This window comes from Phocoena sinus, chromosome 1 (genome assembly GCF_008692025.1).
Source record: "Phocoena sinus isolate mPhoSin1 chromosome 1, mPhoSin1.pri, whole genome shotgun sequence".
Taxonomy (NCBI): Eukaryota; Metazoa; Chordata; class Mammalia; order Artiodactyla; family Phocoenidae; genus Phocoena; species Phocoena sinus.
Genome location: NC_045763.1, coordinates 184,197,609 through 184,209,783, shown reverse-complemented (window position 1 = coordinate 184,209,783; position 12,175 = coordinate 184,197,609). Strand labels below are relative to the sequence as shown.

Genomic DNA, 12,175 nt, shown 5'->3' with positions numbered 1-12,175 from the left:
AAGCCTTTGCGCATTCTCCTCACCACTGTTCACAATGCTCTTCCTACCCGTTCTTTACCTCCCTTCCAGATTCTCGGGGGGGCCAGTGATCCATTCAGTTTGGTCCAATAAAGGGAAACAACAGAACAGTTATCCTGCCTTTCCTGTACCTCAGAAAAATGCACTTTTACTTCCGAGGCTAACCAATTCTGTTATAAAAGATGCTTACGTTTGTAAAAATATATGTGAAACCTTTTAAGATATTTGAAGTATAGATAAGTACTAGTAAGCAAAAAGTTGTTAATCACGGACAGAACTCAAAGAATGTACCAAATAAAGGTAAGTGGGGGCTTCCCTGGTGGCGCAGTGGTTGAGAGTCCGCCTGCCAATGCAGGGGATAGGGGTTCGTGCCCCGGTCCGGGAAGATCCCACATGCTGCGGAGCGGCTGGGCCCGTGAGCCATGGCCGCTGAGCTTGCGCGTCCGGAGCCCATGCTCCGCAGCGGGAGAGGCCACAACAGTGAGAGACCCGCGTACCGCAAAAAAAAAAAAAAAAAAAAAAAAAAAAAAAAGTAAGTGGTTAGCAGCATATGTATGTTAAACATAGCAAGGAATGGAAAAAACCAGAAGATACCTAATATTCATGAGGTCCCAACGTGCTAACTATTCATGATACACAAGATACACCAGGCAATAAATATTCATGATACATTAAATATACATGAGGCTGAACGAACAATAGGCAATGAACACTAAATATACACGAACACTTAAAATTCATGAATGCTTAACTGGGCCACCCATCAGCGACACACATTCTGGCCTGCGTGTGCTCTGCCCAAGGCGCACAGGACCCAAGGCTATTCATCAGGCTTCCCGACAAGCCACAGCTGCGGCAGGCATGCACGTCCTCTGCGTCTCTGATGGAGCAAGTGTGCGGCCTTGTGTCACTGTGGGCCTCCTTGTTCAAACCTCAGCGCTGGTTGTTGCAACCGTACCATCTGTGGGCAAGGCTGATGGAGCACAAAGAACGAGGATTCAGGGAGGGTGTGTTAATTCACCCCACCTTTCTTTGCCCTCGCTTCTCACGGTAAACCGATTTAACAATCCCTGTGATTGAAGCTCTCTGAGTTTGTCTGTGAATATTCCTGCTCCGTGACCTCCAGGGTGGCTGCCTGGCAGTTCGCTGTGGAAACTTCTCCCCCAGGGCACCCAGACATTTAATACAGGGAAGAGAATTCCCACTAACAAACAAAGAAGCCAGGACACAAAGAGAAATAACGAGACATTAAGTGCCTCCCGGTGGAAGTACACAAACCTATGGAGTATGCAAAAAAAAAAAAAAATCAAACTTGAATCTGTACAATTCTCTATATTTAGCTGTCAATGTATAAGAAATACAGGGGACAAAATGACACCTGTTAAACCATCCCGTGGCGATCCAGGCCGTGGGAAACGACAGGACAAATACCAAATACTATGGTTTCTCCAGTAAGTAAACTGTAAGGAAAACAGAATTAGATGGCGGGGGAGCCTATATATTTAAAAAACTTAGAGAGACATACCAAATTGCAAAGGCTGGCCCCTATTTAGATACTGACTAGAACAAATGAACTGTAAAACAGAAAAGTGAAAACAGAAAGGTGACCGGTGATGTGGAGCGGCGTGGTGATGGCAGCACCACGGCAAAGTTTAAAAAGGGAGCGCCTGGGGACTTCCCCGGCGGTCCAGTGGTTAAGACTTCACCTTCCGAGGCACGGGGTGCGGTTCGATTCCTGGCTGGGGAGCTAGGATCCCACATGCCTCCGGGCCAAAACAAAAACCAAAACATCACACTGAAGCAACACCGTAACAAACTCAATAAAGACCTTAAAAATGGTCCACATCAAAAAATCTTAAACGATAAATAAATTTAAAAAAATAAAAAGGGAGCCCCTGGCTGCCGGAGACACTAGTATGTTTACAGATGCAATGACACGATGTCGGGGACTTGCTTTAAATAACCGGCGGCTGGGTCGGGGGTGAGCCGCCGGCCGTGGAGGTCAGACGCGGGGTACAGGGAGCTCGCTGTCATCGTAGCTGTTTGGGATGTGCCATCGTCAAACGGCTTTGTCTGCTCGAAGAGGAAGGAGGAGGCGGGAGAAGGGCAGAGAAGTTTCTCTGAGGAGCCCTGGGTGCCGTGGGAAAGGACGTAAGAGAGGGCGGGGCGCGGGAGGAGCCCCCCCCCCCCCCACCCCGCCGCTGCCGTCCGCCGACCCAGGTGCGCTTTCCGTGCCGCAGCGAACACGCCCCGGCCGCCCCGCCCGCTTCGCTCCCCCGCTTCCCCTCCACACCTTCTGCCGAGCTGCGAAATCCCGAGGTGCCTCCGGCCGCGCCTTCACCCCCCAGGCTGGGCCTCCTGTCCCGCTTCCTCGCTTCCCCTCTGGTCACTCTCTGTGGCTCTCCTGTCTTGGGGGCCTCCCCACACTCTCCCACGGGGTGACTGGCACCTACCCACCCTGTGTGTCTCCATCACCACCTCGCCTCTCATCCCCGAGATCTTCTGAGCCCCACCTGAGCGGGACTCTTCAAGGGCCCAACGCACACACCCCACCGTCTCGGCGCTGCTCTGTCCCGCCCTCTTTCCTTCGCACACACAACCTGGCCCTCTCCCACTGTTCTGTTCCCCAGTAAGGAAAATCAGTCTTCACACGCCCCACAATATCATCTTTCCTTCGCCGTGTCCAACCAACCACCAGGTCTTACCTTTGACGCGCATCCACTTCCTTCCGTATCCATCCACCTCCAAGCCGATGCCACCTCTCACCTGGACGGTAACAACTTCCTAACTGTTCCCCCTTCACAACCCTTCGTCTCCCTCCAATGCATTTCCTGCTCTGTATCCAAGAGATCTTTTTCCTTGCTGTGGCCAAATACACGTAGCATTAAAATCACCATGTCAACCATTTGTAAGTGCACTCCCAGGGATCTTTCGAGAAACAGTCTTCCAACATTACCAAGTTTAAAACACAAACTGAGTGGCTCAGGGTCCAGGAGGGAAGATTTTCCACTAGACCTAGCCTTTTACACATCTGGACTTTTGAATCGGTGCCTGTCTCACCTCTTCAAAAACTATTAAGTGTCAAAAGTAAAATTTCAAGAACTTATAATCAAGCCCTCTAAAGTCTATGTTAAAAAAAAATGGAGGTAGCTAAAAAAGAAAAAAGGTTATTTCTGCTGTTTCAAAATCTGTTACAATACAAAATTCTACAAAACGCGTAAATTAGAGAAAAATTTACAAGTCAGCGCCCTCGTCATATGAATGTCATAAAACAGAAAGAATGGAAAACAAGAAGACAGTTGAAAGAGAATCTTGAAAGTAGCATTAAAATGCCAGCAGAAAAAAATGAAACCATCTACTTTGAAACGTTCCTTTGCTGAGGACAAATGTCTTTTAAAGTATTTCAAACATTTCAAATATTTTTTATTCCAAGAGCCTAAAGTACTTAAAATTTCCTTGTAACTCCCATTTAGAGACAGAAAATGGTTTGAAGGAGAGGGCTGGGAGTGGGAGCGGGGGTAGATTCAAAATAACTTTTCAAGATCATACACACATGTTCCCAGGAACCTATATTTGTTAAATATGGAGTAAGGAGACGAACACTTTTTCAGTGAACTGAAATTCTATTTCTTTACCTCAAAAAACCATTTTCAGGTGCTTCATAAACACGACTAGGCCTAACACTCAGGGTGCGACTGTGAGGGTTACAGAGGGACTTCGGTTTTCTCTCTAGTGCTGGATTCCCAGCCTCTGTTTTATTTCTCCCAGTTCATAGTTGAAAAAGTTTATTTTTTTTTAATTTTTGGATTTTATTTTATTTATTTTTGTATACAGCAGGTTCTTATTAGTCATCGGTTTTATACACATCAGTGTATACATGTCAATCCCAATCGCCCAATTCATCCCACCACCACCACCCCTGCCCCCGCCGCAGCTTTCCCCCCTTGGTGTCCATACGTTTGCTCTCTACATCTGTATCTCAATTTCTGCCCTGCAAACCGGTTCATCTGTACCATTTTTCTAGGTTCCACATATATGTGTTAATATACGATATTTGCTTTTCTCTTTCTGACTTACTTCACTCTGTATGACAGTCTCTAGATCCATCCACGTCTCTACAAATGACCCAATTTCGTTCCTGAAAAAAGTATTTTGAATAAAAAGAATTCTTTGAAACTATTAAAGAAATACAATCCCATTCCACAATGGGAAACAGAATATCCAAAAGTAGCCTAAGTGTGAGATGGATCAATTCATGTTTCAATGTATATGCTTTCTCTTCTAAAGAAGGCAAAACAAATGCTTATTATCATGACTATTTGGCAAGCAGGGAAACTGAGACAAAGACTTTAGGAAAAAGGCCCCCAAAAAGGGAGCAGGTGGTAGAAGGAGAGCTGGAAAGACACTACAGTGTTGGGGTGTAGCCCTTTAACCCAGAATGAGTTGATGCAGAATCCGTGTTTAAAAAGAAAAGGAGAGACCCTGAAAGGCACAGGAAGGAAAGTGCTAAACGTGATCACAGTGAATACAATTATTATCTCAGCAGAAGCACCACGCTGTGACTACTAACAAATGTGTAATATTAATTTAAAGATCATTATTTATAATTTACCAATAGAAAAGGTCCATGAACTAGTACCTAAAAAACTAGATCCACTGGGGTGGGGGGTGGGGACGACCCTGAAATGACAGACCGATGCTAAATATGTTTCCTATTTCTGTACTAACTAATCAAATACAAACAGGTTTGTTGAAGAAAAATTAAACATACTTTTAAATTCCACAAAAAACAAAAAATTTAAGACTTACGTTTGAACGGTTTTCACGCTTTCTTTGTGCCTTTACTTCCAGTATTATACTACAAAACTGTAATGAACTCTAGGAAGAGTATAACACAGAGGTGAAAATACAAACTTTAGTATCATAAAGGTTTTGACTCGAATTTGTGTTCCACCAACTACAAGCTGGATGATCAAGGGCAAGTTATTTAACCCCTCTAAACCCATTTCCTCTTTTATTAAAAGGGCAAACTGTCATATTTCCTAAATTCTTATTTTCCATTGGAATATCTGTGAAATCGGGACACATTGTAACAAATTTGTACTTCAATGTCCAAAAAACCTTTTTAAATTGAAGGTGTATCTCACAGTCTTCGTAGCAGTGATTCTTAAGCTGGAGTCGTATTGGCCCCAGGAGACACTGGCAATGTCTGGAGACGTTTCTGGGTGTTACAACTGGGGAAGAAGTAGGAGCGGGGAATACCACTGTCACCTAGTGGGTAGAGGCCAGGATGCTGCTAAAATCCTACAATGCATAGGACGGCCCCCTCAACAAGGAAGGAGCCAGCCAGTAGTTCTGCAGTGGGAAACCCTACCTTAGAGTGGCAGACGAAGAAATAAAATAATATCTACTTAATAGGGTCGTTCTCAGAATTAAAATAAGGCATATAAAATGTTCAAAACTGTACTTAATACGAAGTATGTGCTCAATAAATCATGGTAGCTTTTTCAAAAATCCAACGTGCTTAGGATAATTTATTTATCTACTAAGCAAATACCAAATTCCCTAACGTGGCCCTTCAAACAATGCCAATTTACCTTTCAAGCTGCATCTCCCACTACTCATCACATAAACCTCCTCCAATCCTACTGGTCTGTGTTGTTGCACTAACGGTACTCGGGTTCCGAGCTCTGTGCCGGCACGCGGACCACGTGCTTCCACCCGCCACCCGTATTTGCCACTCAGGCATGGTTTAAATACCTGTAGCCTTTGACACTGTTAAGAAGACCACCCGCCTGGAAACTTTCTCCTTCCAGGGCCTCAATATCTTTACACTTTCTTAATTCTCTTCCTAACTCTCTGCTCTAATTCCACCTTCTTCTCCTCAGCCTCCTCCCAAAACTATGCGAAGTGTTCACCACCCTAGATTCTGTCTCAAATCTCTTCTGTCGCTCTGTGGTGTCATCTCCTTCTGATTCCAATCACACTTTATACGCAGAAGATTCCCAAAGTGCTACTGTGTAGCCTCACCTGGTCAATCATACTCCCTACCCACATTTACAGCTACCTACCTTACTAGATTTCTCAGATAAGGTATCTGGCCAACACATCAAGCTTAAGGTTCCCCAGAACAAAGCCGACTTGCCATTTAACTTGCTGCTCTCCATCTCTGCCAACGGCACTGGACTCACCCTTCCCAGTCACCAGATCTCAAAAGCTCAAGTAACCTCATTCTCCTTGCCAGCTCAGGGGGCCTCATCCTCCCCCCATGCACCCCGAATTCAGTCATTTAGAAACACTAGGGATTATACCTTTGCAATGTTTTTTCTATCTTTTGCCTCTTTTCCATTAATTTGACTTCTCCCCAAACAGCACGTGGTAAAGTGGGCGGCCTGAAATCAGGTTCAGAACACAGCACCATTAGCTGGGTGGCTTTGCGTGAGTCCCTAACCCTCTGGGCCTCATTCCCTCATCAGTAACACTGGAGTGATGGACAGTTTCCACCTCTCAAGGCCGTCATGAGGATTAAAATGAGATGATACATGGAGAGTGACCGACACACAGTAAGTACTCAATAAATATTAGCAGCATTTCCGCGCGGCTGCTTGAAGCTCTCACCATCTCTTGCCCAGACTCTACAAGAACTTCCCAAACAGGCCTCTCTGCAATCAGTCTCTCTTAACCAGAGCGCTGTCCGCTGACAGCACATCCTTCACACGTGCATGAGAGTCAGGTGTGAGACGGGATTTTTGAGAAAACGTGTTGGGATATATAAAGAAATGAAATAAGGGGTATTTAAAAGAGCAGATGATTTTATATTCTGCTATATGTTTTGTAGTTTGCATCAAACTACACTGTACGAAAGGGAGAATGATAGTTGATCAAGTTGAAATGATAAAGCGACACTAGGAATTGGGCCTTAAGCTCCATGTTACGAACTCCAAATGCTGGGAATTCCCTGGCAGTCCAGGGGTTAGGACTCAGTGCTCTCACTGCCATGGCCTGGGTTCAATCCCTGACTGGGGAACTGAGATCCTGCAAGCCTCACAGAGCTGCCTCCAAATGCCAGAATTTAGTAAGGAAGAAGGTCATAAAAGGGTTTGCACCCACCATTTTCCGCAAAGCACTTAAAGCAAACTCAGTAATATCACTGCTAGATGGGTTCAGCTGTTCAAATACAGTACACACAGCACACTTGAACTTCCCCGTCTTCCGCAATTTGCTTAAAGTATCTATTTGGTTTACAGATTAAAATTCACCTAAACAAACTTATTCTTCATTTGATCAAAACCGTACCTGCATTCTCCCACAAAATAAACTATGAAGATTTGAGTTATGTGGAATATTTTTAGTGTAAAGAAAAAGAATATGATTCCAAGCTCTGACAGAAGACTTCAAATTAAGTAAATACTCTATTTGCTTTCTAGGTACTACAATGCTAGCGCTTTATTTACTTTTTATAGTTCAGTAACTTCATTCTGTGCCCCAAAATTGATTTCTAGCTATCATTTTCAATGAATTTTCCAACATAGGGTTTAAAATTGACTTCTTTTTAATATGTCAAAAGTTAGAAACTTTCTCACAGAAAAAGACTAAACTGGTGACTGAGGACCGGACATGTCATCATTAAAGAAGTGATTTTAGTAAATCGTAACTTCAATTCGGGCTAATGTTTTGAATGATTAGCTGAACACCACCAGCAACACCTCTGAAATTCTACGTTGTCTACTAACATCTGCCTTACGACAGTGTCTGCAGCAAATGCACAAAATTTACATCAAAAGAAATGAAACATGACATTTTTTCAGCTCACTCCATGTAAATTTATACTTTCAAATACTGTTGATTAAAGAATAAACAGAATGCACGAAGATAACATTCTTAATAATATAATTTCTCGTTACTAAGTGACTCTTAAGGTCTTCTGAGCTTGATTTTCATTCCATTTTGAATATGACTTTCATCCACCCTAACTGTTGCCAAGACAACTGCGAGTACCAACAGCGTTCATCTAAGCCATCTGAGAGTGTGTTAAGATCTGCCCATCCTTCAAAGAAAATAAATCAATCAGACTTCTAACGCGTGCTGTATGCCCATTCTGCACACTGGCAGGTGAGAGGCTTACTCTGCAGAGCAGGGTAAACAGCACAGACTTAAGGGTCAAAAAGACCTGCACTGGCCCGCAGGATCCACCGCTCGCCAGATGTTTAACCTTGAGCAAATTCATCTGAGCTTCTTCCCTCACCTGCAAAATGAGGACAATATCTTTCTAGAGGGATGCTGTGGGAATAAACGAAGCAATGTGTTTGAGGTATCGGGCATACAAGAGGCATGCCTGCCCTCACCAACGCCATACCCTTTAGTCAGACAATCAAATCAAAGCTCATGTCTGCCCGTACTAAAACTGTGACCGTGGGGAAGTTGTTTAACCTCTCTCTGCTCTGGCGTCCTCTCTTTTTTAAATGGGGAGTACGCTACCTACATCACAGAGCTGCTGTAAGTCCCGAACATACAACATAATGCAAAGCATCTAGCGCAGTGCCCAGGCACGGCACACATTCCACTGACACTCTGCTCCTTCCTCTTCTCTTCTTCGCCAAGTGTGTTCAACACTTGTTTCCCAAGTGGTCCAGGATCTAGTAAACTTGCCTGACAGGCATCCAGAGAGTAGGCCGTTTTTCTGGTTAGGAACCCTTGTGAATCCAGGGCAACGTTGTGACATCTGTACTACAAGTTTCCTCTCAGTTTCAGAAGGAAAGAAAATATTTTTGCTATTCTCTCTGCCTTCCATTTTGTACACACTGCTTTTCCACAGAGGTCACTGTATCAATTTTACTCTTTCCATCTTTTCTAAATACTTAAATAGGGACTTCCCTGGCAGTCCAGTGGTTAAGACTTCGCCTTCCAATGCAGGGGGTGCAGGTTCGATCCCTGGTCGGGGAGCTGAGATCCCACATGCCTCCCAGCCAAAAAACCAAAAACATAAAACAGAAGTAATATTGTAACAAATTCAATAAAGACTTTAAAAAATGGTTCACATCAAAAAAAATCTTTTAAAAAAACCCAAAACTTAAATAGCTTTCATTTCTCTTCTAAACGGATATTAGCTTTAGTATGCTGCTTAAGTTAAAACCAAAATACATCAATTACTTTCACCACTGATATCAGTGGTGCCAGAAAACAAAAATATACTAACACTTTGTGTTTCCTCCGAGGTGTTACTCTACACATTTAGTTCCAAAGAAATCTTTAAAATCTAAATTATTTCAGAATAAATTTTTCATTATATTTACTCCTGATGCTAGTTTTAAAACCTTTAACATCGGGACTTCCCTGGTGGCACAGTGGTTAAGAATCCACCTGCCAATGCAGGGGACGCGGGTTTGAGCCCTGGTCCAGGGAGATCCCACATGCTGTGGAGCAACTAAGCCCACGTGCCACAACTACTGAGCCCACGCGCCACAACTACTGAGCCCACATGCCACAATTACTGAAGCCCGTGCACCTAGAGCCCATGCTCCACAACAAAGAGAAGCCACCGCAATGAGAAGCCCACGCACCACAACGAAGAGTAGCCCCCGCTCGCCGCAACTAGAGAAAACCCCGCACGCAGCAGCGAAGACCCACTGCAGCCAAAAATAAATAAATAAATAAAACCTTTAACATCTTTCTACTTCAATATCAAAGCATGATAATTCAAATAAAACAGAAGCTGTCATAAGCACAAAGTCACTGTAACGTGAAGTTTCCCTCAAAACTAATTCAGACAGTTTTCTAAACACCGAGATTCATTTGCTAGTTAACTAAATATGCAGCCCTGATAGTCACCTGTGTATGTATCCAGCTGTGTATGTTTAAACAGTAAGAATGAATTAAAACATTTACCCACAAATTTTCACGGTCCTAAAGTTGGAATTAAGCCATCCTCTTCCCCTCAAAAAAAAAAAAAAAAACAAAATAAACCCTGTATTTAACATCCGGAGAAAAGTCTGTAAATACTAAGAAACTTCTCAATAAATATTTTACACAACCAATCTTTATGAACTAGGCCACAGAAATCTTACAAAATAACTCAAGGTTATCAGATTAAATTACCTTCCAGGAGCATCTCCACATGAGAAGGTAATGCTTCCAGAGCTCCACAACATGGGCTCCTAAAGCAACAGCTAAGGAATTACAACAGGAGGCCCTTTTCCTGTCATTTTGCAAAGACTGGGTAAAGGTGGGAGTGTCTGACGCCTACTGTCCTATACAATTTGTGTCAACAGCACATGCCCTCAAAAAACTCTTCTATTAAAAAAAAAAAAAAAATCCCACAGTAGGGAGTTGTTGTTTTTCTTAATTTATGAAGCCAAAATGTTTGCGAAAAGGAATGTGTCTGAACACGAAGTAAAAATAGGACGTGACACTCAGCAAGCTAAATATTAAATAGCTGGTTTAATAGAGACTGAAACGTGTACGGGAGGACACGGGCTTCAAAAATGACGACAAAAATTAATACTGCGCTCCGACAGAGGCCACGGTACAGTCCACAGATCCTGAATCGCAGCCATGGTTACAAATGTCAAAATCAATGTAGTCTGTGTGCCATCCACCTCCTTCCAATAATAACGAAACCAACTCAGATTTCTCGGTGGTGTAATCACAACTATGACTGTGGGGGAAATGAATGCAGCACAATGAGGAAAATACCACAAATTAAAACCACCCCATGTAAAAAACATGACAAAATTGGTCACTGGGAGGGGGGGAAAAAAAAACCACCCACTTTTGCTATCCAATAAAAGAAATCTGGCTGCATCCTACCTGCCCAAATCAAGGGCTCCTAACTGAAGAGCAAACCTGCGTTATCCCCCCTCCTTTCTTCTCCCATCGCGTCCCCGAGCCTGTGCGCGGAGACACGCGAGAAGGGGACCAGAGGATGGGAAACAAAACGGGGACGCGCGCAGCCTGCGGGGACGGAGGGATGGAGGGATGGGGGGCGGGCACCACGTACCTGTCCCGAAGGCCTTGGCCACCAGCCAGGCCAGATTGCAGGCGATTTTGGCCCTGGAGAAGTCATAGTGGTCGAAGGGCTTGATGGCTGGAACAATGAACGTCCTCCTCCCGTCCCGGGGGTCCGCAGCATCCCCCATCTTCACGCGCTCGGGGCGCCGGCCCGCCCTTCACATGGTGCTGCCGGCCGCGGGGTAGGCGCTGGGGGGTGGGGGTCGGGGTCTGGGTCCGGGCCGGGGTCCGGGCCGCTCAGAGCATCGGCCCCGCGCGCCCGGCCCGGGATGAGGCGGCGCCGCGTCCGGCCGTCCCGCGAGCCTCCCGCGAGCGCGCGTGCGGGCGCCTCCCCTTTGTCTCGGCGCGGCCGGGCCCGGGCGCGGCGGGGGCGTCCTCAGCGGTCACGTCGCGGGGGCCGTCCCGCCATCGCGCCGCCCGCAGCGCCGCCCTCCGCTCGCGGCCCTGCCCTCGGGGCGCCCGCCGGCCTGAGCGCGGGGCCGCTGGGACTCGCCGGAGACGCGGCCGCGGGACTCGGGCGGCCCCCACCCGGCGCAGCCGGAGCCGCCGCGGAGAACGTCAAAGTCCCTGCGGCGCGGGCGCCGACAGCCGTCCCTCCTGGCGCCCGCTCCCCGCCGCCGCCGCGCTGCCGCCCCGCGCCCTCCGCCTTGCGGACGCCGTCAGCCCGGAGCTCGGGCCCCGCCCGGCCAGCCCTGCCCCGCGCTTCCCCTGCGGCCGCCCGCGCCGTAGCCGCCTCCGCCGCCGCCGCAGCTGCGGTTTTCCAGCTGCCGCACTGGACCGAGCGGCGGCGCGGGTCTGCGCACGCGTCCTCGCGCGGCCCGCCCCGCCCGCCGCCCCGCGGGGGGTCCAGGCGGCCCGCGGAGCATGCGCGGTGGCGGCGGTGGCTCTGCTGGTCAGCCGAGTGCACATCCTGGCGTCCTGGCCCGGCGTGAGGCGGCCGCTGACCCTGCTGGAGAGGCGGGGAGGGAGGGGGAGACGGGCCTCCCCGTGGCTTTCGTGTTTTCGCGACGCAGTGCTGAGGCACAGAGAACTGATGTTTAGTAAAATGCTTATTCGGTGACACACACTTTGCTACCAACTTGTGCCTAAACAATTCCATCTAGTCCTCGAAGTAACCCGAGGGGCTGGGTGTGATCGCTGGTTGACCACA

The 12,175-nt window shown here is 46.8% G+C and overlaps 1 protein-coding gene across 3 annotated transcripts in view; it reads right to left on the bottom strand.

The window, feature by feature from the left end:
* CAMSAP2 (calmodulin regulated spectrin associated protein family member 2) overlaps positions 1–11,298 on the bottom strand; it is a 98,945-nt gene extending 87,647 nt beyond the window's left edge. For 2 of the 3 annotated variants that reach the window (XM_032631011.1, XM_032631026.1), the window contains exon 1: positions 11,015–11,298. In XM_032631011.1, the coding sequence (XP_032486902.1) occupies positions 11,015–11,153 (139 nt within the window). In that variant the 5' untranslated portion in view covers positions 11,154–11,298. The remainder of the gene's footprint in view (positions 1–11,014) is intronic. The other variant, XM_032631017.1, reaches the window with a different exon arrangement.
* Between the last annotated feature and the right edge of the window lie 877 nt (positions 11,299–12,175).